Source organism: Hemitrygon akajei, chromosome 4 (assembly GCF_048418815.1).
Source record: "Hemitrygon akajei chromosome 4, sHemAka1.3, whole genome shotgun sequence".
NCBI lineage: Eukaryota > Metazoa > Chordata > Chondrichthyes > Myliobatiformes > Dasyatidae > Hemitrygon > Hemitrygon akajei.
The window spans coordinates 7,203,564-7,227,398 of record NC_133127.1 but is presented as its reverse complement, the minus strand read 5'-3'; the positions used below and the strand labels follow the sequence as shown (position 1 = coordinate 7,227,398).

Genomic DNA, 23,835 nt, shown 5'->3' with positions numbered 1-23,835 from the left:
GTCGGATGGATGGGGGGTGGAATGTCACACAGTCGGGATGGGGGTGGGGAACATCACACAGTCGGATGGGGGGGTGGAATGTCACACAGTCGGGATGGATGGGGGGTGGGGAATGTCACACACTCGGATGGGGGGGGTGTGGAATGTCACACAGTCGGATGGATGGGGGGTGGGGAATGTCACACAGTCGGGATCGATGGGGGTGGGGAATGTCACACACTCGGATGGATGGGGGTGTGGGGGAATGTCACACAGTCGGATGGGGGTGGGGAATGTCACACAGTCGGATGGATGGGGGTGGGGAATGTCACACAGTTGGATGGATGGGGGGGTGGGGAATGTCACACACTCGGATGGATGGGGGGGGGTGGGGAATGTCACACACTCGGATGGATGGGGGGGTGGGGAATGTCACACAGTCGGGATGGATGGGGGTGGGGAATGTCACACAGTTGGTTGGATGGGGGTGGGGAATGTCACACAGTCGGATGGATGGGGGGGGTGGGAATGTCACACAGTCGGGATGGATGGGGGTGGGGAATGTCACACAGTTGGTTGGATGGGGGTGGGGAATGTCACACAGTCGGATGGATGGGGGGGGTGGGAATGTCACACAGTCGGATGGATGGGGGTGGGGAATGTCACACAGTTGGTTGGATGGGGGTGGGGAATGTCACACAGTCGGATGGGGGGGTGGGGAATGTCACACAGTCGATGGATGGGGGGGTGGGGAATGTCACACAGTCGGATGGATGGGGGGTGGGAAATGTCACACAGTCGGGATGGATGGGGGTGGGGAATGTCACACAGTCGGATGGATGGGGGGTGTGGAATGTCACACAGTCGGATGGATGGGGGGTGGGAAATGTCACACAGTTGGATGGATGGGGGGGTGTGGAATGTCACACAGTCGGATGGATGGGGGGTGGTGGGGAATGTCACACAGTCGGATGGATGGGGGGGTGGGGAATGTCACACAGTTGGATGGATGGGGGGGTGTGGAATGTCACACAGTCGGATGGGGGGGTGTGGAATGTCACACAGTTGGATGGGGAGGTGGGGAATGTCACACAGTTGGATGGGGAGGTGGGGAATGTCACACAGTCGGGATGGATGGGGGGTGTGGAATGTCAGACAGTCAGATGGGGGGGTGGGGAATGTCACACAGTCGGATGGATGGGGGGGTGGGGAATGTCACACAGTCGGGATGGATGGGGGGTGGGGAATGTCACACAGTCAGGATGGATGGGGGGTGGGGAATGTCACACAGTCGGGATGGATGGGGGGTGGGGAATGTCACACACTCGGATGGATGGGGGTGTGGAATGTCACACAGTCGGATGGATGGGGGGGTGGGGAATGTCACACAGTCGGGATGGATGGGGGGTGGGGAATGTCACACACTCGGATGGATGGGGGTGTGGAATGTCAGACAGTCAGATGGGGGGGGTGGGGAATGTCACACAGTCGGATGGATGGGGGGTGGGGAATGTCACACAGTCGGGATGGATGGGGGGTGGGGAATGTCACACACTCGGATGGATGGGGGTGTGGAATGTCACACACTCGGATGGATGGGGGGGTGGGGAATGTCACACAGTCGGATGGATGGGGGGGTGTGGAATGTCACACAGTCGGATGAATGGGGGTGGGGAATGTCACACAGTCGGGATGGATGGGGGGTGGGGAATGTCACACACTCGGATGGATGGGGGTGTGGAATGTCACACACTCGGATGGATGGGGGGGTGGGGAATGTCACACAGTCGGATGGGGGTGTGGAATGTCACACACTCGGATGGATGGGGGGGTGGGGAATGTCACACAGTCGGATGGGGGTGGGGAATGTCACACACCCGGATGGATGGGGGTGTGGAATGTCACACAGTTGGATGGGGGTGGGGAATGTCACACAGTCGGATGGATGGGGTGTGGAATGTCACACAGTCGGATGGATGGGGGTGTGGAATGTCACACAGTCGGATGGATGGGGGTGTGGAATGTCACACAGTCGGATGGGGGTGGGGAATGTCACACACCCGGATGGATGGGGGTGTGGAATGTCACACAGTTGGATGGGGGTGGGGAATGTCACACAGTCGGATGGATGGGGTGTGGAATGTCACACACTCGGATGGATGGGGGTGTGGAATGTCACACAGTTGGATGGGGGTGTGGAATGTCACACAGTCGGATGGATGGGGGTGTGGAATGTCACACAGTCGGATGGGGGTGGGGAATGTCACACACCCGGATGGATGGGGGTGTGGAATGTCACACAGTTGGATGGGGGTGGGGAATGTCACACAGTCGGATGGATGGGGTGTGGAATGTCACACAGTCGGATGGATGGGGGGTGGGGAATGTCACACACTCGGATGGATGGGGGGTGGGGAACATCACACACTCGGATGGGGGGGTGGGGAATGTCACACAGTCGGATGGATGGGGGGGTGTGGAATGTCACACAGTCGGTTGGATGGGGGTGTGGAATGTCACACAGTCGGATGGATGGGGGGTGGGGAATGTCACACACTCGGATGGATGGGGGGTGGGGAACATCACACACTCGGATGGGGGGGGTGGGGAATGTCACACAGTCGGATGGATGGGGGGGTGGGGAATGTCACACAGTCGGATGGATGGGGGGGTGTGGAATGTCACACAGTCGGTTGGATGGGGGTGTGGAATGTCACACAGTCGGATGGATGGGGGGGGGGGTGGGGAATGTCACACACCCGGATGGATGGGACACTGAGATCCTCCAGCATATTGATGCGTGTTGCACGTGTTTCTAGATCCTCACTAGTTAGTCTCCCTTCTACAAACACTAAGAACCAGACATGGATTGTAGCAGCTACACTTGGGGAGGCCGCTCTCCATCCTATCTGTAACTACGTGCTCCATCGATGCTATAACCCCACATAGTGGAGGCTTCCCTTTCCTGAAAAGCACTCACCGTGGCTGCTGTGCTGGCACGGAAACCACAGATTTATGTTTTTGCTGGTTTGAATGTTTCTTCACACGTACAAAGTCCTTATCATCTCCGTTGGCTATGGATATGCTTGAGTTTATATGGCTACTTCGAGGTTTCTGAGCTGTAGTAAAAGAGGTTAGATCGGGGAGAAAAATAGCTTTTGTCACCAAAATTGGTCATTAACACTTCAGCACAGAAACAGGCCCTTTGGCCCATCTAGTCTATGTTAAACTGTTATTCTGCCAGACCCATTGATCTGCACTTGGTCCATAGCCACCCCCCCCCCACACCCCTCCCATCTACAAACTTAACCAAACTTCTCTTGTTGAAATCAAACCTGCATCCACCACCTCCACTGGTAGCTCGTTCCACTCTCACACCATCCTCTGAGTGAAGCAGTTCCCCCAACTTTCCCTTAAATATTACAACTTTATGTACGTAGAAAAAAGTACAGCACAGGGTGTGCCCTTTAACCAAGATCAATCTGACCCCTCCCTTCTTCAAAGTCCTCCATTCTTCGAACAATCATGTGCACGAGTCTCTTAAACACCCCCAATGTATCTGCCTCTACCACCTCCTCAGGCAGTTCATTCTACACACCCACCATTCTCTGTTTAAAGAACTTAATTCTGACATCCCTCCAATCACATTAAGATTATGTCCCCCTGGGAATATTTTAGTTCAGTTGGTGTTTCGTTACTCTTCTACCGTAGTGACTTGTTGTCATATTGTACTGTTGTAGCACTTGTAATGGTTCCTTAAGGTTGTCATAGCCAGAGGAGGTAGTAGCAATAAGCTCCCACTACCTATTAAATGCTCCCTATGATGTGCATTTCAACTAGTCTCTAACAACAAAGTCCAGCTCCTGGCCTTCACCTGTGGCGTAGCTACTACGCCTGATGGAACTGTTTCTACTGACAGGATAAGGGTCAGCGGCTGGTTACTGGTACCTTAAAACCAATCGCTTTGGGCAGATGGGGTTTGTCAGCTGTGGTTGGCAGCTCATCTAGGGGAAGGAAAACTCCTGTCTAGAAATTCCACTGCCTTGTGGCTATACCCACTCATGGGGAAGACTTTGGGAGAAAACCTCAAGGAAAAATCTGGAACTGAAGTCCTTAAGTCAGTCCTAATCCCGCGATGCCACTGGTGCCAAACTGTATCAGTCTCTGCCATTCCTTTGGATTTATCAGCTGCGTGGAGAGGGTGAGCCTGCTACAGCTTGTTCTCCATATTGTATTGCCCTGCCTTGTGTAGAATGCAATATCCATGGTTGATCCCAACCAACAGAGGGCCTCAAGTACTAAATAAAAACACAAAATGCTGGCAGAACTCAGCAGGCCAGACAGCATCTATGGGAGGAGGTAGTGACAACGTTTCGGGCCGAAACCCTTCATCAGGAGTGAAGTAACATGGGACGGTGGAGAGGGAATAAGAAGTGGGGGGAGGGATGAAGTAGAGAGCTGGAAAGTGACAGGTTGAAGGAAAATGGGCTAGGGGGAAGGTGGAGAATTATGGGAAATAAAAGAGAAAGGAAGGTAGGGCTGGGGGAAGATTATAGTGAGGGGGAAAAAAGAGAGAGAAAGAGAACCAGACTGAAATTATAGATAGGGATGGGATAAGGGGGGGCAGGGGTATCAACGGAGGTCTGTGAGTTCATGCCGGCAGGTAGGAGGCTACCTAGGCGGGAGATAAGGTATTGCTCCATCGACCTGCGTGTGGCCTCATCTTGACGGTAGAGGAGGCCATGGACAGACATGTCGGAGTGGGAGTGGTCTGTGGAATTGAAGTGTGTGGCCACAGGGAGATCCCGCCACTGCTGGAGGACTGAGCGCCGGTGTTCGGCGAAACGATCTGTCTCCCAGTCTGCGGCGGGTCTCCCCAATGTATAAATGGCCACATCGGGAGCACCAGATACAGTATATCACCCCAGCTGATTCGCAGGTGAAGTGGTGCCTCACCTGAAAGGACTGTCTGGGGCCGAGGATGGTGGTGAGGGAAGAAGTGTGGGGGCAGGTGTAGCACTTCTTCCGTTTGCAGGGATAAGGGCCTCAAGTAATAAACTTGGGTTGGTGAAAACAAAACAGGAAGAGCATGGAAACTCCACACGGATGGTGCCAGAGTTAGGTTTGAACCCACGTGAGGCAGAAGCACCCTTTTATTTTGCGATACAGCACGGTAACAGGCCTTTCCGGCCCAACGAGCCCGCGCTGCCTGATTACACCCATGTGACCAATTAATCCATTAACCCGTATGTCTTTGGACTGTGGGAGGAAAGCCACGCAGTTGCAGAGGAAATGTACAAACTCCTTACAGACAGCAGTGGGCATTGAACCCGGACCACTGGCACCATAAGGCAATGTGCAAACCGCTACCCTACCCGTGTCGCCCCACTCCCGCTGTGTAATCCTCCAGGATTTGGGGGGGGGGGTGTTGGAGAGATGAGACTAGCTTTGACACATGTTCATTAAAACACTGAAACATTGTGAATAGTGTTGATTGCATCACCGATCAACACAAACCAAGGATGTGCTGGGGATACGGATAGCCCGCAACTTCCGGGGCAAATTAGCACACTTACTAACCATTACCCATCCCTGAAAAAGCGGGAGGAAACCAGAGCACCTAGAGGAAACCCACGTGTACAAAAACTCCTTACAGACTGCAGTGAGAATTGAACCCTGGTGCTGTAGTGTTACGCTGAGTGGCGATGGAGAGGGCAGCACTCACCTGAGGAAGATAATGCTTCCAGTGCCTGATCCCAGTTTCCGTGGATCTTTAGAGTCTCTTCACACTGCTGCAGTGTAAAACCTCGCTCCTGCAATCACACACAACAGGTTTCCCCCTTCTCCATCTCTGTGATTCCCCTGTCCACCCGCCCCACCCCGTCCCACTTACCCTGCGACCATGACAGCTACTACACTTGCCCCACACCTCCTCCCTCACCACCAGACAGTCCTTCCAGCTGAGGCGACACTTCACCTCTGAGTCTATCAGGGTCACCTACAGCAGCCAGTTTTCCTGGAGTGGCCTTATCCACATTGGTGAGACATGACAGAGATCAGGGAATCGCTCCGTCTGCTGCAAAAGGCAGGATCTCCCAGAGGCCAGGCATTTCAATTTGACTTCCCTTTCCCATTCTGATGTGTCAGTCATGGTCTCCTCTACTGCCACGATGAGGCCACCCTCAAGCTTGAGGAGTAATACCTCATATTCCATCTGCGTAGTCTCCAACCTGACAGCATGAATACTGATTTCTCTGATTTCTGGTTATTTCTACCCTCTCTCTCCTTTTCCTTTTCCCAATATGGTTCCCTCTTCCCCCATCAACTCCCTCTGGTGCCCCTCCTCTTTCCATTTCTCGCATGATCAAATTAGATTCCTTCGTCTTCAGTCCTTTACCCCTCCCCCAGCTTCTCTCCCACCTGGTCTCACCTATCACCTGCCAGCTTGTACTTCTTTCACTAACACCCCCACTTTATTCGAGTGCTGGGGGGGTGGGGGGTGAACGCATCCCACCTGCTCCCACTGCCTGGACTGTACTCAAACACCCTCACATTCTAGTCTTTTGATAATGAAAACCCCGCCACTCACAGGGCTACCCCCCGATACTCACCATCAGGAGTTTAGTCTGTACTTGCTGTAATTCAAATTCTGCATCTTTGCAGGAACTATCAATTCTCAGCACCTGCTGAAATGCCTGAATGGCCTCTGTATATCTCTGCGGAGGAAAGGAGAAACCAGGTTACACAGGCAGAGACCTCTGTGTCTCTCTGCGGAGGAAAGGAGAAACCAGGTTACACAGGCAGAGACCTCTGTATATCCCTGCGGGGGAAAGGAGAGACCAAGTTACACAGGCAGAGACCTCTGCGTCTCTCTGCGAGGGAGAGGACAGACCAGGTTACACAGGCAGAGACCTCTGCGTCTCTCTGCGGGGTAAGGAGAGACCAGGTTATACAGGCAGAGACCTCTGTCTCTCTCTGCGGGGGAAAGGACAGACCAGGTTACACAGACAGAGACTTTTGCGTCTCTCTGCGGGGGAAAGGAGAGACCAGGTTACACAGACAGAGACTTCTGCGTCTCTCTGCGGGGGAAAGGAGAGACCAGGTTACACAGACAGAGACTTCTGCATCTCTCTGCGGAGGAATGGAGAGACCAGGTTACACAGGCAGAGACCTCTGTGTCTCTCTGCGGGGGAGAGGACAGACCAGGTTACACAGGCAGAGACCTCTGCGTCTCTCTGCGGGGGAGAGGACAGACCAGGTTACACAGGCAGAGACCTCTGCGTCTCTCTGCGGGGTAGAGGACAGACCAGGTTACACAGACAGAGACCTCCGCGTCTCTCTGCGGGGGATAGGACAGACCAGGTTACACAGACAGAGACCTCAGTGTCTCTCTGCGGGGGAGAGGACAGACCAGGTTACACAGACAGAGACCTCTGCGTCTCTCTGCGAGGGAAAGGACAGACCAGGTTACACAGACAGAGACCTCGGTGTCTCTCTGCGGGGGAGAGGACAGACCAGGTTACACAGACAGAGTTTTCTCATCTCTCTGTGTGGAGAAAGGATAGACCAGGGGTCTGTGTTGGGACCGCTTTTGTTTGTTATATGTCTACGATTTGGATGATGAAGTTAATGACTTTGTGGCCAAGTTTGCAGACACCACAAAGGTAGGTGGTGGGTGGGGTGGGTAGTGAAGAAGCTGAGATGTTGCAGAAGGACTTAGACAGGTTAGGAGAATGGGCTGAAAGGTGGCCAACAGAATACAGTGTTGGGCAGTGTATGATCATGCACTTTGGTAGGAGGAATAAAAGCATAGAATATCTTCTAAAGGGAAGAAAATTCAAAAATCTGACTGGGGAGTCCTTGTGCAGGATTCCCTAAAGGTTACTTTGCATGTTGAGTCTGTGGTGAGGGAGGCAAATGTAATGTTAGTCTCTTTGAAATGAGTGCTAGAATATGAAAACAAGGGTAACATGAGGGGAAACTTTTTCACTCAGAAGGTCACAAGAGTGTAGAACAAGTGGTACAGTCAGCCCTCCTTATCCACAGGTTCCGGGACCCCCCCCCCCCCACGGATACTAAAAACACGGATGCTCAAGTCCCTTATTTAACCTGTCTCAGTGTAGTGGACTCTAGGACCCAGGGGAACGCGGGACCCACCACCCACGGCTGCTGCTGAATCCGCAGTGTTTCTGTTCCATTGACGGAAAACGACCACGATTGAAAATAAAGTGGAAATAATAAAGTGATCGGAAAGAGGTGAAACGTCATCGGTCATTGGAAAAGCGTTAGGCTACAGTCGGTCAATGATTGGAACAATTTTAATGGATAAAGTGAGAATAATGGAGCATGTGAAAGGCCCTGCCCTGATGAAAGCTACAATTATTTCTAAGCAATGCAGTGGTTTAATAATTGAAATATGTTTCTTAAGTGTTTTTTATGCATATATACTATATACTAAGACAAACATTAGACTAACTGATGCTAAATAATACTGGATGTACCTGTTCCAATTTACTTATAATACCTAATACTATGTAAATAGTTGTTATACTGCATTGTTTAGGGAATAATGGCAAGAAAAAAAAAGTCTGTACATGCTCAAACAATGAGTGCTGGAGAGAGAACTTCCGTTTTTTTAATCCCAATCCACGGTAACCTATGCACATCCTCCCATATACGTTAAATCATCTCTAGATTACTTATAATACCTAATACAATGTAAATGCTATGTAAATAGTTGTTACACTGCATTGTTTAGGGAATAATGACAAGGAAAAGAAGTCTGTACATGCTCAAACAAGTGCTGGAGAGAGAACTTTCGGGTTTTTCTAATCTGTGGTTGGCTGAACCTGCGGATAAGGTGGGCCGACTGTACACGCGAACTTGAGTTCAACTTTTAAGTGTAGTTTGGACAAGTACATGATTGGTAGGGTCCTGGTTGAAGGTAGAAGGCAGTTTAAATGGTTCGGCATGGACTAGATGGGCCAAAGGCCTGTTTTAGTGCTGTACTTTTCTATGACTCTAGGGAAGTAATACTGAGGCTGTATAAGGCACTGGCAAGGCCTCACTGAGTATTGTGAGCAGTTTTATTTAAGAAAAGATGTGCTGACATTGGAGGGAGTTCAGAGAAAGCCCACGACGATGATTCTGGGAATGAAAGGCTTATCATAGAAGCAGCGAATGAAGGTTCTAGGCCTGTACTAACGAATTTAGAAGATTGAGGGGGAGAAATCACATTGAAACCCATCAAATATTGAAAGGCCTAGACAGAGTAGATGTGAAAAGGACGTTTCCTTTGGTTGGGGGGGGTCTAGGACCAGAGGGTACAGCCTCAAAATTGAGGAAAGTCCATTTAGAACAGAGATGAAGAGAAACTTCTTTAGCCAAAGGAGTGGGAATCTGTGGAATTCATTGCCACAGGCAGCTGTGGAAGCCAACTCACTAGGTGCATTTGCAGTGGAGATTGATCGGTTTTTGATTAGTCATTAGTTAAAGGTTACAGGAAGAGGTTGAAAGGGAAAAAGACTAGCCATGTTGAAATGGCGGAGGATACTCAATGGGCCGAATGGCCTAATTCTGCTCCTATGTCTTATGGTCTTGTATCCCTGTGGGGGAAAGGACAGATACATCTGCATATGTCTGTGGGGCAAAGGACAGACCAGGTACAGAGAGAGGCATCAGATGTCTGATACCTTCACTCCAGCCAGAGCACGAGCTTTCCTGAAGTAACCCTTTGGCCAGGAGGGGTTCAAGGTCAGTGCAATGTGGGCATCGTTCAGCGCCAGGCTATACTGCTGCAGCCTCTCGTAACAGTAGGAGCGGTTTCCAAACAGCCTGCAAGAGAAAGGACACAGACTAACAATCAGGTTTATTATCACTGACATGTCATGAAATTTTGTGACAGCAGCTCAATATAATACATAAAATAAACTATAAACTATAACAAGAAATATATATTAAAATAAGATAAATAAGTAGTGCAAAAAAGACATCAAAAATAGTAAGGCAGTGTTCATTGTCCATTCAGAAATCTGATGGCAGAGGGGAAGAAGTTGTTTCTCAATCGTTGTGTGTGTGTGTGTCTTCAGGCTCCTGTACGTCCTCTTTGATGGTAGAAATAAGAAGGCTTGTCCTGGCTGGCAGGGGTCCTTAATGCCTTCTGGTTGCATTATCTTTTGAAGATGTCCTTGATCATAAAGCCCCTGCAGTGAGCACACAACAGGACCAGGCACAATGGAGGTCTCCCTGCGTGGGAATCCTCCTCCTCTAGGGGTACTAGGGGTAGAGGGTGTAACGCAGAACAGTGCCACGTCACAGGTTTTTACAAGATGAAGTTATGAAAAGGCTGGGTCAATTAGATGCACTTTAGAAGAACAATTAGATTAAAGATCACCTTTATTTGTCACATCAAAACATATAGTGAAATGCACTGTTTTGCATCAATGATCAACATAATCCTAGGATGTTCTGGGAATAGCCTGCAAATGTCATCAACATAGCATGTCCACAACGTACTAACTCTAACTCATATGTCATTGGAATGTGAAGCCAAACCAGCTGGAAGAAACCATGGGGAGAACAGATGGCGGGAGGAACTGAACCTCAATCGCTGGCGCTGCAGAGCACTATGCTAACCGTTACTCTACTGTATTGCCCACGCTGAGAAGGGTCCTCGTAGCAACCTTCAAATTCTAACAGTACCGGACAGGACATCTCTCGAGGGATGATGCTCTCAATGGCTGGAGCTCAAGAAATGGGAGGGGGGGGGTCACAAACTGGGGACAAGGGGGTAGGCTCTCTCAGATGGAGAATTCCGAAGGGTCTGTTCCTTTGCTGTACTGTTCTGTGCTCCATGCACATCCTCTCACAAACAGCATTGAGCACAACACAGTAAACAGGAACAGGGACAGACCCTTCAATCCACAATGTCTGTGCTGACTGTGATGCCAAATTAAAATAATGGCTCCTGCTCACGCAATGATAAGAGGCATAAATCCCATGGAGAACCAGAGGCTTTTCCCCAGGGTTGAAGCAGCTGACAGGAGGGAGCATAATTTTAAGGTGATTGAGAGAAGTAGAGGGGAGAGATGTCAGAGGGAGGGTTTTTTTTTACAGAGAATGCTGAGTGTGTAGAACACCCTGCCAGGGATCATGGTAGAAATACAATTGAATTGACTTTATTACTTACATCCTGCATATACAGTTGAAGTCAGACGTTTACATACACCTTAGCCAAATACATTTAAACTCAGTTTTTCACAATTCCTGACATTTAATCCTAGAAAACATACCCTGTCTTAGGTCAGTTAGGATCACTACTTTATTTTAAGAATGTGAAATGTCAGAATAATAGTAGAGAGAATGATTTATTTCAGCTTTTATTTCCCTGACCTAAGGCAGGAATTGTGAAAAATTGAGTTTAAAGATACAAACATTTGTATTTGGCTAAGGTGTCTGTAAACTTCTGACTTCAACTGTACATGAGGAGTAAAAATCTTTACGTCTCCATCTATATGTACACTGTGCAATTTATAGTAACTTGTAATGAATAGTATGTACAACAAGATCATCAATATAACATAGAAATACAATTGTATCAGCGTGAATTAATCAGTCTGATGGCCTGGTGGAAGATGCTGTCCTGGAGCCTGCTGATCCTGGCTTTTATACTGTGGTACCATTTCCCGGATGGTTGTAGCTAGAACAGTTTGTGGTCGGGGTGACTCAGGTCCCCTATGATCCTTCGGATCCTCTTTACACATCTGTCTTTGTAAATATCCTGAATAGTGGGAAGTTCACATCTACAAATGTGCTGGGCTGTCTGCACCACTCTCTGCAGAGTCCTGCGATTGAGGGAGGTACAGTTCCCATACCAGGCAGTGATGCAGGCAGTCAGGATGCTCTCGATTGTGCCCCTGGAGAAAGTTCTTAGGATTTGGGCCCATACCAAACTTCTTCAACCATCTGAGGTGAAAGAGGCGTTGTGCTTTTTTTCATCACACACCCAGTATGTTCAGACCACGTGAGATCCTTAGTGATGTATATGCCAAGGAACTTAAAGCTGTTTACCCTCTCAACCCCAGATCCACTGGTGTCTATAGGTGTTAGCCTGTCTCCATTCCTCCTGTAGTCCACAACCAGCTCCTTTGTTTTTGCCACATTGAGAGAGAGGTTGTTTTCTTGACACCACTGTGTAATGGCTTCTTCTCTGTAGGCCATCTCGTTATTATTTTTGATTAGGCCAATCAATGTAATATTATCAGCAAATTTAATTAGCATATTGGAGCTGTGGGTGGCGACAGTCATGGGTGTCCAGAAATTAAAGGAGGGGGCTTAGTACACAGTCCTGAGGGGCTACTGTGTTGAAGGTCAGAGGGGCAGAGGTGAGGGAGCCCACTCTTACCCACCTGCCAGTGATCTGACAGGAAGTCCAGGATCCAGCTGCACAAGGCAGGGTGAAGGCCGAGGTCTCTGAGCTTCTTGTCGAGCCTGGAGGGAATTATGGTGTTGAGTGCTGAACTGTAGTCCAAGAACAGCATTCTCACATAAGCATCCTTCTTCTGATGAGTAAGGATGGTGCGTAAAGCTGTAGCTACTGCATCACTTATTGATTGGTTGTTTTGGAAGGTGAATTGTAGGTGATCCAGTGTGGGTGGCACATGGTGCAGACGTAATCCTTGACCAGCATCTCAAAGCATTTGCTTATTATTGAGGTGAGTGCGACAGGATGCCAGTCGTTCAGACATGTTACCTTGCTCTTTTTAGGTACAGGGACAATGGTGGGCATTTTGAAGCAAGAGGACACTCTACACTGGTAGAGGGAGAGATTAAAAATGTCTGTAAACAGACCTGCCAGTTGTGCCATGCACACTCTGTGTACCCACCCTGGGATGCCGTCCGGTCCCGTAGCCTTGTGACTGTCCACTCATTGGAAACCCCTGCGTACCTCAGCTCAGAGATGACCAAGCTGCAGGTCACTTCGGTGGCTCTCCTTGGGGGTCAGTGTTGGCAACATCGAATCGAGTGTAAAAAAGATTTAGCTCATCTGGGAGAGAGGCAGTGATGTTGGAAACACCACTGTGTTTAGCTTTGAAATCTGCAATGGTGTGCAGACCTTGCCAGAAGCTGCGTGTGTTGTTGGTGGAGAGTTGTGTCTGGATCTTGTCCCTGTATTGTCATTTCGCTGCCTTGAGTACTGCGCAGATCGTAGCTGCATTTCTTGAGTTCCTGTTGGTCACCAGCCACAGAAGCTCAGTGTCGTGCAGTAAGTGATGCTGGCATGGAACTGTTAATCCAGGGTTTCTGGTTTGGATAGACCCTGACCGATCTTTGGGGGACAACATCCTCAATGCACTCCTGGATGAAGCTCGTGATCCCTTCCATGAACTGGGAGACATCCTCATCATGAAAGACATTCCAGTTGACGTCATAAAGCAGTCCTGTAGCATGGAGACTGACTGGTCAGATCAACAGTGGATGGTTTTAACTATGGCCACCTCGTTTCAGCTTTTGTCTGTACCTCGGCAGAAGCACAGAGGAGTGATCCGACTTTCCAAATGGTGGGTGGAGGAGCGCTTTGTAAGCATTGCAGAAGGGGAAGCAGTGGTCGAGTACGCTATCTCCACATGACTTTAGGCAGTAACGCTCTATTAAAGTCTCTGGCAACAGTGAAGGCAGCCTCTGGGTGTACAGTCTCCAGGGTGCTGATGGTCTCGTACAGTTCCTTGACAGCTAGGTCAATATCACCTACGGTGAAATGTACACTGCTGTGATAATCAGCCGTGAACTCCCTAGACAGTCAGAAAAATTTACGCAGCAGCATAAGGTTCTCCAGATCCGGGGAACTAAAGGATTTGAATGCATGCATACACCAAGGGTCGCACCAAGCATTATTGACCACCCCACTTCCTTTACTCTTCCCAGAGAGGTTTTTGACCTGTCTGCCCAGAACTGAAAGAACCCGGAGGGCTCAATGGTCTGATCCAATATCTCCTCCATCAGCCAGGTCTCTACGAAGTACAAAACATTACAGTCCTTTGTTTGCCACTGATGGGAGATTCTGGCTCTCCATTCGCACAGCTTGTTTCCAGGGACTGAGCGTTAGACAGGAGTATGCTAGGGAGCGGCAGCCGATTTACACACTGTCTTAACATCACCAGGACACCTGCCCTCCTCCCTCACCTCCGACACCGCTTCTGTGGTAACGGCAGTGTAATAGATGAGGCTCCCATGGATCGTGCAAGGAGGGGCTCCCAGTGTAGGAAAGGCAGCGTGTAGTTGGTAAATGCCATCTTCCTGATGTTCAGAAGAATCAGTCTATCGTATCTGATGTGACTATTAGCTACTTGAACAAGAAATGCAAAGGAAATTGCAGAAATTAGTAGTATACTGTGAAGTTGGAACGGAGCTCGCAACAGGGCTGCTGTACGCAGTGGCATCTATAATAGTAGATACACTAGGGACATTTAAGAGACTCTTAGATAGACACATGGATGACAGAAAAATGGAGGGCTATGTAGGAGGGAGGGGTTAGCTTGATTTTAGAGTAGGTTAAAAGATCAGCACAACATTATGGGCTGAAGGGCCTGAGCCCACACTGTTCTATGTTCTAATGTCCGTATCCTTCTGATAGACAGACAGAAAGACGTACTTTATTGATCCCGAGGGAAATTGGGTCTTCTGTTTGTGGAAGTGGCAGTAAGGCAAGGATTAATGAATGTCTAGGCAAGGATAGACCGCAAACAGCCCAGGCAAGAATGATCTTTGAAGAGCATAGCTTCCCTTTGTACAGCAGGGGACTGAAGCCATTTCACTTACAGTGATGAAATAAGGATATTATTGAAGGATGCAAGGGGCGACTAAGGGACCGTTATTACTTCAAACTATCATTGGTTGTCAGCTTGTAGTTTTTATTGACTTGTAACATCTGCATTGAGAGTGGTGATTGATCTTGCAAGTAAGGAATTTAAACATATACAAGGTTATCAAATGGTCAATATCCTTAACAGTATAAAAATGGCATTTCTCTGTAGAGAATTCTGAACAGTATGGTGACAGGGGCCACATTGCTCTCCTTGTGCACAAGTGAATAAAGTGTGGCTGAGGAACGAGTGAGAGTTTTCAAAGTCCAGTTGATTGGTGACAACACATTCCCTGCCCATCTGAGAGCCTTTTAAACACCTATATCATATCTACCTTCTTCTGAGTTCTCTCAGTGACGTACCATACCCTAGCCACCCCCACATTCAGCTGGCAGCTGTGATGGGTAAAGACACTTACCTGTATTCCTTTGGATCATATTTAATCGCTTCCGTAAAGTATCCCACTGCATCCTCGTAGCGCCCTTCGTTAGCCATACTGTTACCCTGTACTGAGCGAAGCAATATACCATTCAACAGGACTGGAACACCAGCACCCTCAGTCTATCGAATGTACTCACTCCAGCCCAATTCTCACATCCCTATTCTACACACAGCTTGCTGAAGTCAGTCCTCATCGCCTGATCTTCTAGAACCGAAAGCAAGCAGCAGTGCTCCCAGATATGCCAACTCTGACTGGAAAGTGTCTTCACATCAGTACCCCACTCTCCACACATTTACCCCTTCACAGTGTCAGATTGTTTATCATACCTGTGAGAACTCAGTCTCTGTGACCCCCTCAACCACCCACCCTTCAGTATCTCTCTCTGAGTAACAGGTAACTCTCCCACCTCCTGTGTACCCATCACCACTTCCCCCAAACTACTCTGTCCCACAGTGAGTGGTTTCAGCCACAGACCCACACTCTCTCTACCCCACCATCCGCGTCTTACTTTGTTTCCCCTCTCTGCCTCCATCCCTTCTACATTAACCTCTCTCCTACTGTTCCCGCTTTCCCTCTATTCCACCTTCTCCCACCCCTCTGCTCCTTCCCCTTCACTCCGTTCCTACCTCTCTCCCTCATCTTCTGTTCTCAACCACTCTCCCATTCCCACCCTTCATCATTTCCATCTTTCTGTTCCCAACCAAATGCTCCCTCCACCAACTCCTCCTCCATTCTCTCCCACTTCCTCTCACCCACCATTCCTACCCCTCTCCCTCCATGTCCTTCCTTCCCACCATCTCTGCTCCCACATCCCCACTTCCATTCTCTCTCCCCCGTTTCCACACCACCTTGCCTCCATCCCACCTGGCTCTCATTTGCCAGCCCTGTTCCCCCACTCCTTGCTCTTCCCTTTCCATTCCTCCCCCTCTCCACTATCCCTTTTCTCTCATTCCCCACTGTCCCTGTGAGTTAAACTTCACAACCTCCCCCCCCATCTCCCAGCATTAATTAGCTTTATTGCACAAGTCCTCTACCCACGACCTGAGCTTGTACACCTACTCTAACAGGTCTCGCCCGGCCTGACACCAGCTTACCTGCCAGTTCGAAAATCTTGGCATTCAGTGTACTCGAGTCCACAGGCTGCTGACAAAAGGGGAAAGCAACAGTAATTAATATGCGATCTTCCGATTCATACTAACAGAGCTCCTCCATCACCAAGACACTGGTGATCGATTATTATTTGAATGAGGGAATAGATAAATTGGTAGATTACTGTTATACGTACTGAAATAGTGAAAAGCTTATCTCACATATTGTTCATACGGATCATTTCATCACACCAGTGTATTGAGGTAGGACAAAGGAAAACAATAACACATACATGGTTCCCTGAAAGTGGGGTCGCGCGTAGGCACGGTGGCAAAGAAAGCTTTGGGCCCGCTGGCCTTCAGCAGTCAGGGCACTGAGTATACAGATGGGATGTTGTGCTGCAGTTATATAAGGTACTGGTGAGGCCGCATTTGGAAAACTGTGTTTAGTTTTGGTCATCTTAATATGGAAAAGATGCCATTAAACTGGAAGGAGTGCACAGGAGATTATTGGGAATTGAAGGACTGACTTAAAGAGCGAGGATGAACAGGTTGGGAATGTTTATTCAATGGAGCATTGGAGGATTAGGGGTGATCTTGCAAAGGTGCATAATGTCATGAGAGGCATGGCTAGAGTGAATGCACACAGTCCTTTCCCCAGGGCTGGGGAATAAAGAACTATGAGGCACAAGTTTAATGGGAGCAGAGGGTGCTCAGTATATTGAACGAGCTGCCACAGGAAGTGGTTAAAGCAACTAAATTAACAATATTTAAAAGACAAGCAACACACACAAAATGCTAGTGAAACGCAGCAGGCCAGGCAGCATCTACAGGAAGTACAGTTGACGTTTCGGGTTGAAATCCTTAGTCAGGACTAACGGAAAAATTAGATAGTAAGAGATTTGAAAGTGGAGGGGGAGGGGGAGGGGGAGACCCAAAATGATAGGAGAAGTCAGGAGGGGGAAGGATGAAGCTAAGAGCTGGGAAGTTGATTGGCAACAGGGATACAAGGCTGGAGAAGGGGGAGTATCATAGGACAGAAGGCCTTGGAAGAAAGGGGGAGGGGAGCACCAGAGGAAGATGGAGAACAGACAAGGAGTTATTATAAGAGGGAAAGAGAAAAAAAAAATTAATAATTAGGGATGGGGTAAGAAGGGGAGGAGGGGCATTAACGTAAGTTAGAGAAGTCAATGTTCATGCCATCAGGTTGGAGGCTACCCAGCCGGTATATAAGGTGTTGTTCCTCCAACCTGAGTTTGAATTCATTTTGACAGTAGAGGAGGCCATGGATAGACATATCAGAATGAGAATGGGACGTGGAATTAAAATGTGTGGCCACTGGGAGATCCTGCTTCCTCTGGCGAACAGAACGTAGGTGTTCAGCGAAAGTCTCCCAGTCTGTGTCGGGTCTCACCAATACATAGAAGGCCACACCGGGAGCACCGGACGCAGTATACCACACCAGCCAACTCACAGGTGAAGTGTCGCCTCACCTGCAAGGACTGTCTGGGGCCCTGAATGGTGGTGAGGGAGGAAGTGTAAGGGCAGGTGTGGCACTTGTTCCGCTTACAACACCTGGACAGATGCAGTGCTATGAAAGGGATATGAGCCAAACATGGGTAGATGGGAATCTAGGTCAGCATGGACCAGTTGGGGTGAATGGCCTGCTTCCTTGCTGTATGACTGAATCTGAATCTAAACTTCGTAGGGTAATAGAGTTACCGGTCACACGTGAACAGCTGTAAGGGCCAGCAGTGGCCGTACATTTCCTTACCTCTTGTTTCTTTTCGGCTTTCTTCTTCTCAGTCTCCTTCCTCTCAGCTTTGGCTTTGATGTTCATTTTACGCTTTATCTGATTGGCGGCTTTTGAGACAAAACAACTGGACATGTCCCATTCGTCCTGTGGCGGGGGGAAAGGGGAGGAGGGGTCAGATGTAAACCCATCCTCCAGCTTAGAGCCCCAGCCTGCTGCTCGGGACAGGAGCAAGGACAGAGACATGGTCACAAACCCTTCTGGTAAACACCCTTCCCCGCAAAATGATCATTTTTTCCAGCTCAAGGTTGAACCAGACCATAGAGCAGCGGGGTTGGGTATTAAATAAATCAGTTGACTATATTATAAATAATATATGAGGGTACATCTTCATACACTTTCATCATCATAATGAGTCGTGTCATATGAAGTGGACGATCATGCTCTTTCAACGACCACGATTATTCTTGGCAAATGTTTCTACAGAAGGGCTTTGCCACCCCAGCCATTATCAATACTCTTCAGAGATTGTCTGTCTGGCATCAGTGGTTGCATTGATTTGCCAGAGGGCTATTGAATTATTAAAGTAATAACCTCATGCCATCTTAAAAAAAGTTTCTTCGCCCAGGCAGTTAGTCTGATCAACCATTCTCGTTAACCTCCTCCTCGCCCAACTCTATCTGTTACCCCTGTCACTGCACTGTGAACTTTTTATAAAGCTCTTTACATTGTAAATATGTGATGGTATTTATGTATTCACACACATTTTATTCCATATTCATCTTTTAACCTCTAACTTTATTCCTGATATAATTCTTCATTCTGTATAATTGTTGAAAGTTGCTAGTTTTTGTTGCATGTCACACCCTGACCAAAACACAATAAATTCCTAATCCATGAAGATGTATATGGTGAATAAGGTTGATCCTTGATCCATTAAGACCATAAAGCAAAGGAGCAGAATTAGGCCATTCGGCTCAACGAGTCTGCTCCACCATTCCATCATGGCTGATTTATTACCCCTCTCAATCCCATTCTCCTGCCTTCTTCCGTAACCTTTAATATCCTGACTAATCACAAACCTATCAGGCCCCACCTTAGAGATACCCAATGACTTGGCCTCCACAACCATTTGTGGGAATGAATTCCACAGATTAACCACCCTCTGGCTAAATAAATTCTTCCTCATCTCATTTTAAAAGGGATGTTCATGTATCACGAGGCTGTGCCCTCTGGTCCTAGACTCCCCCACTATAGGAAACGTATGTGGATGAGACTTACCTCAGACTGAGAGGGGGATTTATCAGCTGTGCTCTCACTTTCACCCTCTTTGTCCCGCCTCATGTTGCTGGGTTTAGCAGCCACTTTCACACTGTGCCCATTCCTACTGTTAGTGCTCTGTTTCTTGCACGCTAAAGGGTCTTTCTCAGGTGAGGCAGTGATATTTTCACTCACTTCACTATCCTGCTTCCCATCTGTACAGCTTTCTTTCTTCACACCTTTCTGTAGGCAGAACAGACTAAACATTAGCACAAAGTTTGTCAATAGTCTGTGGACGAACAGACATGACTGAGACGATGAATACTACCCTGGAGCACAGGTCAACGTGTCACATCACTCAGTGGCTAATTTATTAGGTATATCTGTACACCTACTCGTTAATGCAAATATCTAATCAGATGATATGTCCAATCATGTGACAAAACTCAATGCATAAAAGCTAGAGATGATTAAAGATTCAGTTGTTGTTCAGACCAAACAATAAAACAGGGAAGAAATGACTTCAACCAGGGAATGATTGTTGGTGCCTGACGGCGTGGTTTGAATATCTCAGGAACAGCTGATCTGAGTGTAAAAAAATTGCCCATCACATCTCCTTTGAATTACCCCCTCATCTTAAATGCATGCTCTCTGGTATTAGACATAAACAATCCTGAGATTCATTTCAGAGCAAGTGCCAAGAAACCCATGGAATCAATGAAAAACTGTACACAAACAAGATGGGCAAACAACAAATACAAAAAAAGGTAAATGCTATCCACGCCTGTTCAGGAGCCTGATGGTGAAAGGGTAATTATTTAATAACTGCTCCTGAACCTGGTGGTATGTGACCCAAGGCTCCTGTGCCTTCTTACCGATGGTAGCAGTGAGAAGAGAGCAGGGCCTGGATGGTGGAGGTACTTGAATATGCACGGTGCATTTTATTAAAAGTAGCACAGTACTGTGGAGGGGAAGGTGGGGGGTGGGGGTGTTAGCAATTATGGAACAAGATAATCATGCACTTGATAATATATTATCACAAGGAGTGAAACAACATGGTTCAGTGACCTGGTCAAAGAATAGAAACTCAGCCCTCAGTTAATGCAGCGACCTGGGCAAGGAATTCAAACTGAGCCCTCAGTCAATTGTTCTTGTCCTTCCAGACGGTAGTGGTTGTGTATCTGGAAGGTGCTGCCTTAGGAACTTTGGTGTGTTGTTGCAGTGCACACTATCTTGTAGATAGTACACACTGCTGCAACTGTTCGGCGATGGTGAAAGGATTGAATGCTTGTGGAAGGGGTACCAGTCAAGTGGGCTGCCTTGTACTGGATGGTGTCAAGCTTCTGAGTGTTGATGGAGCTGCACTCATCCAGGCCAGTGGTGAGTATTCCATTATGCTCCTGATTTGAGCCTTGTAGATAGTGGACAGACTTTGGGGAGTCAGGAGGCAAGTTACACGCTGCAGGATTCCTAGCCTTTGACCTGCTCTAGTAGCCACGATGTTTATATGGCTAGACCAGTTCAGTTTCCTGTCAATGGTAATCCCCAGGATGTTGATAGTAGGGGATTCAGTGATGATGATGCCACTGAATGTCAAGGGGCAATGGTTAGAGCCTCTCTTGTTGGAGATGGTCATTGCCTGACACTTGTGTGGCTCGAATGTTACTTGACATTTGTCAGCCCAAGCCTGGATATTGTCCATGTCCTGTTGCATTTGGCTATAAACTGATTCACTATCTGAGGAGTTACAAATGGTGCAGAATATTGTGCAGTCAACATTGACCCACATAAGCTGTGATTTGAGCTTCCTTATGGGTTTTTAGAAACATAGAAAACCAACAGCACAATATAGGCTCTTCAGCCCACAAAGCTGTGCCGAACATGTCCTTACCTTAGAAATTACCCAGGGTTACCCATAGCCCTCTATTTTTCTGAGCTCCATGTACCTGTCCAGGAGTCTCTTAAAAGACCCTTCCGTATCCGCCTCCACCACCATTGCTGGCAGCCCATTCCACGCACTCACCACTCTCTGCGTTAAAAAACACCCCTGGCATCTCCTCTGTACCTACTTCCAAGCACCTTAAAACTGTTCCCTCTCGTGCTAGCCATTTCAGCACTGGGAAAAAGCCTCTAACTATCCTCACGATCTTTCTAAATGGTATTCATCCGGTATTTACTCAGGATCCTGGTGATCCTTCCAGAAACCGTAGAAATATAGGGAAAACAGGTTCCTCCTGGTTGTTAAGTTTCCTGGTAGAGTCCAATTGAGCTACTTCACCTTGTAGCCATTCTGTAGGAAAGATGTGCATAATTATCTTATTTCTTCAGGGAGACTGTCCCGGTCCGAAATAGTTTTTACACAGTTAAGCAAAGTAGAAAGAACCGCTCTACATTGGGAGGTGTGATGGTGGCTGTTATTGTTGAGGTACGTCCTTGTGAGTGGGTTTCCGATGGATGCCATAGCCGAGGTTACTGTTTGGTTTCTGTCATATTGGAATGTCCAGGAATGGGAGGCAACCATTCTTCTCCATCTCCATCGTAAATTGAGTGTTTGGATGTATATATTCAGAAGGTCGTGGAACTGTTGGGAATGCCTGGAGTCCACGTGCCCATACTACGGAGATGTCATTGATGTATCTGCAGAAGAGTTTGGGGCGCAAGAGTGATGAACTCAGAGCTCTCTCCTCAAAGTCCTCCATGTAGAAACTAGCAATAGCTGGCAACAAGGGCGATCCCATGGCCACATTGTTCGTTTGTTCATAGTTGTTACCCATATAGACGAAGTATGTCGATTTAAGGGTGTGTTCAAAAAGGTCAATGGTAGCCTTATCAAACACTGACCGCAGGAGGACCAAGCTGTCCTTAAAGGGAATTCTCATGAACAGGGGCACCTCTGTCTGGGTTTAGCTGAATGCTGGTTATTGTTTTAAACAAGTTGGTCGAGTTCATGATGTGATGCTCAGCCTCCAATAAAGGGAGAAAGTATGGGCATTAATTGCTTAGTGAGGTAGTAAGTCAGATAATCTACCCCACTGACAAAAGGCCTGGGGAGGAACCCTCCTTGCTGTAGCTTCGGAAGCCCATAAAGTCTTGGTGGTACCAGTGCCTGAGGCAGAAGTGTCTTGCACATGTCTGCTGGCAGTCCGGATTTCTTCAGTGAAGCCGGGGTCATCCTGATAATTGAATCCATGGGACCCCGCTGTAGAACTCTGTAGGTGGGATCGTCCAGAATCTGCTGGACTTTCCTGTGGTATTCCTCCAAGGGCATCAACCATCACATTTCCTTTGTCCACTGATAAAATCATGATGGCTGGGTTTCGCCATTAGTGCCTGGAGGACCAGTCGCTCTCCTTTTGTAATGTCTGGTTTCAGCAAAACAGCCGTTTTGAGGGCCATGCAGTCCTCTATACTACCTCCTCTGCGGTATCCTGTGTTAGTTTTCAGATTGCTTGCTCTACTCTGCCAAAGTAGTCCCGATAAGGTATAGCTCTGGGAATTGGAGCGAAGTTTAGCCCCTTAGTGAGGACCGATCTAGCCACTTTGTTGACGTTTTGCCCAATTTAAAGTGGAAGTTGATAGATTCTTGATAAGTCAGGGCATGAAGGATTATGGGGAGAAGGTAAGAAAATGGGGTTGAGAGAGAAATTGATCAGCCAAGATCAAGTGATGGAGCTCACTCGACAGGCTGACTGGCCTTCAATGCCTTCTAGTCTTATGGTTTGGTGACTAATGACCAGGCAACATGGCAGCACAGCTGTTAGTATAACTAGTTTAAGATAAATGGTCAGCAATTTGAGATGGAGATGAGGAGGTCTCTTCAGGGGAGTGCAAGCCTTTGGAAATGCCCACCTTAATGTGCTGTTTGTTGATGTACATGTTTAAGGCTGGGGCCCAATGAGTTTTGTGTGCTACGTGTTTCAGTCATGATGGGAAAGAGGACTTGAGGTATGGGATGGGTGAAGATCGAAGAAGGCTTAAAGCACCTGTTACACAAGAGATTCTGCAGATGCTGGAAATCCTGAACACACACACACACACTCAGTCACTCACTCACTCTCATTCTGCTGGAGGACCTCAACAGATCAGGGACAATCTGCAGAGAGGAATGAACACTGAGCTGAGACCCTTCATCAGGATGGCTCGAAGGTCTCAGCCTGAATCATCAACTGTTTATTCATTTGCTGCCTGATGTGCTGAGTTCCTCCAGAGTTTGGCCTATGTTGAAGAATGTGTTTCCTGCTCCCACGCACTAGGCATCAGCACCAAGCCAGAACCTCAGAGGGGAAGACTCCCACAATACACACATGCAGGACACCGTCCCAAATAGTTCCCAATCTGCAGCAGATTCCCTCACCTCACCATCAACACTCTCTTTAGCTTTAGCCTCACTTCTATTTTCCTTCTCTAGTTTTTCTTGCCGTCGTTTCTCTTTCCGCCTCTGTGAAAATAATC

At 48.1% G+C, this 23,835-nt stretch overlaps 1 protein-coding gene across 3 annotated transcripts in view; it reads right to left on the bottom strand.

Annotated features, from left to right (window-relative positions):
• Positions 1–23,835, bottom strand: part of LOC140726096 (tetratricopeptide repeat protein 31-like) — an 88,281-nt gene that overhangs the window by 20,260 nt on the left and 44,186 nt on the right. For 2 of the 3 annotated variants that reach the window (XM_073042048.1, XM_073042049.1), the window contains exons 6-14: positions 23,738–23,821; positions 19,405–19,626; positions 18,145–18,270; positions 16,377–16,425; positions 15,259–15,349; positions 9,672–9,813; positions 6,591–6,695; positions 5,705–5,792; positions 2,960–3,098 (exon numbers count right to left, since the gene is read on the bottom strand). In XM_073042048.1, the coding sequence (XP_072898149.1) occupies positions 2,960–3,098; positions 5,705–5,792; positions 6,591–6,695; positions 9,672–9,813; positions 15,259–15,349; positions 16,377–16,425; positions 18,145–18,270; positions 19,405–19,626; positions 23,738–23,821 (1,046 nt within the window). The remainder of the gene's footprint in view (positions 1–2,959; positions 3,099–5,704; positions 5,793–6,590; positions 6,696–9,671; positions 9,814–15,258; positions 15,350–16,376; positions 16,426–18,144; positions 18,271–19,404; positions 19,627–23,737; positions 23,822–23,835) is intronic. The other variant, XM_073042050.1, reaches the window with a different exon arrangement.